At 57.1% G+C, this 1,155-nt stretch overlaps 1 protein-coding gene across 1 annotated transcript; it reads right to left on the reverse strand.

The window, feature by feature from the left end:
- Window positions 1–331: 331 nt before the first annotated feature.
- LOC123400576 (ethylene-responsive transcription factor 3-like) lies at window positions 332–892 on the reverse strand. Its single transcript, XM_045094656.1, has one exon. The coding sequence runs from the start codon at window positions 890–892 to the stop codon at window positions 332–334; it is 561 nt and encodes a 186-aa protein (XP_044950591.1).
- Between the last annotated feature and the right edge of the window lie 263 nt (window positions 893–1,155).

The raw sequence follows: 1,155 nt of genomic DNA on the forward strand, positions 1-1,155 counted from the left end.
CTGGTAACATCGTACTAGAAAAAGTATCGACATAGCGCTTGTTGATCTACTTTGTTTTCATATATACAAACCGTAACAGCATCTTCAACAAACACGCTTCGACCGAAAAAATGAATTTACAATGCGCGGTTAGCTTTTTTTAACACGTCGAAGAGTGCCGGCTTCACCGGCCGCAACATATTTTAGCGTGCGCGATGCTCGAGCAAACACTGCAAATACACGACACGCTTGTCATGCACATTAGTTCATCATAGCATAGATTTGATACATAGTTCATCATAGCATAAATAGATAATAAAAACTAGTCCAACATGCTAAAAAAAACTAGAATCTACTCCGAGTCGTCATTCTCGCTGTTGTCCGAGGTATCGAGCCATGCGTCGTCCCAACGTTCATCGTCAGAAGTGAAGATCGATGTCCCACTGTTGTTGACGACCTCGCACTGCAATATAGCCAGTGCCTTGCGCCGACGCCTGTCGTCCCTCTCCGCGCGATGCCTTGCCGTCCTCTCCGCCCAGAAGGCGTTCTCGGCGGCGACGTCCTCCGGGTGGCGCCGGCGCCACTCCGTCATGACTCGCTCGTCCTCCTCTACGACGAGGAGGCGGCGCTGCCGTCGACGGTGCTCCTCATGGACCTGGTCTGTTATCAGACGAGGCGGAGGGGCGAGGTCTTGCGCCTGCTCGTGCGTGTAGACGTCCTGGAAATTCATCTGCGCGCGAGGCCTCCTTAGGCGCCACGTTGCCGCATCGTACGCGCGATCGGCCTCGTGCAAGGTCTCGAACGTGCCGAGGCCGAGGCGGACGTCGCCGGACCGGATCTCGGCGTAGTAGGCGCCGGAGGGGCGCTCGCGGACGCCGCGGTAGCCCGAAGATCCACGGCGGCGCGGCGACATGGTGGCAGAGGTAGCGGCGAGGAAGCGGATCGGAAGCGCCAGAGGCAGCAGCGTGGAAGCGGCAGAGCGCGCGTGGGCGATGGGCAGCCATGTGGCGAGCGCAACATTTTATAGGCGCGCTTAAAGCGGTGCGTCAAATCTAACGCGCGGCCACCTGCTTTCTTCCGCGGGCGCTAATTTCCCGCGTCCGCTGGAGCACGCGTTTTCGTATCACACGCGCTAAAAACGCAGGTTACCGCACGCGTTCGTTTTTTAACGCCGCT

This window comes from Hordeum vulgare, chromosome 1H (assembly GCF_904849725.1).
Source record: "Hordeum vulgare subsp. vulgare chromosome 1H, MorexV3_pseudomolecules_assembly, whole genome shotgun sequence".
NCBI classification, from domain to species: domain Eukaryota; kingdom Viridiplantae; phylum Streptophyta; class Magnoliopsida; order Poales; family Poaceae; genus Hordeum; species Hordeum vulgare.

Coding starts and splice junctions, on each gene's coding strand:
- LOC123400576 (XM_045094656.1), bottom strand. CDS start 892: ATGTCGCCGCGCCGCCGTGGATCTTCGGGCTACCGCGGCGTCCGCGAG.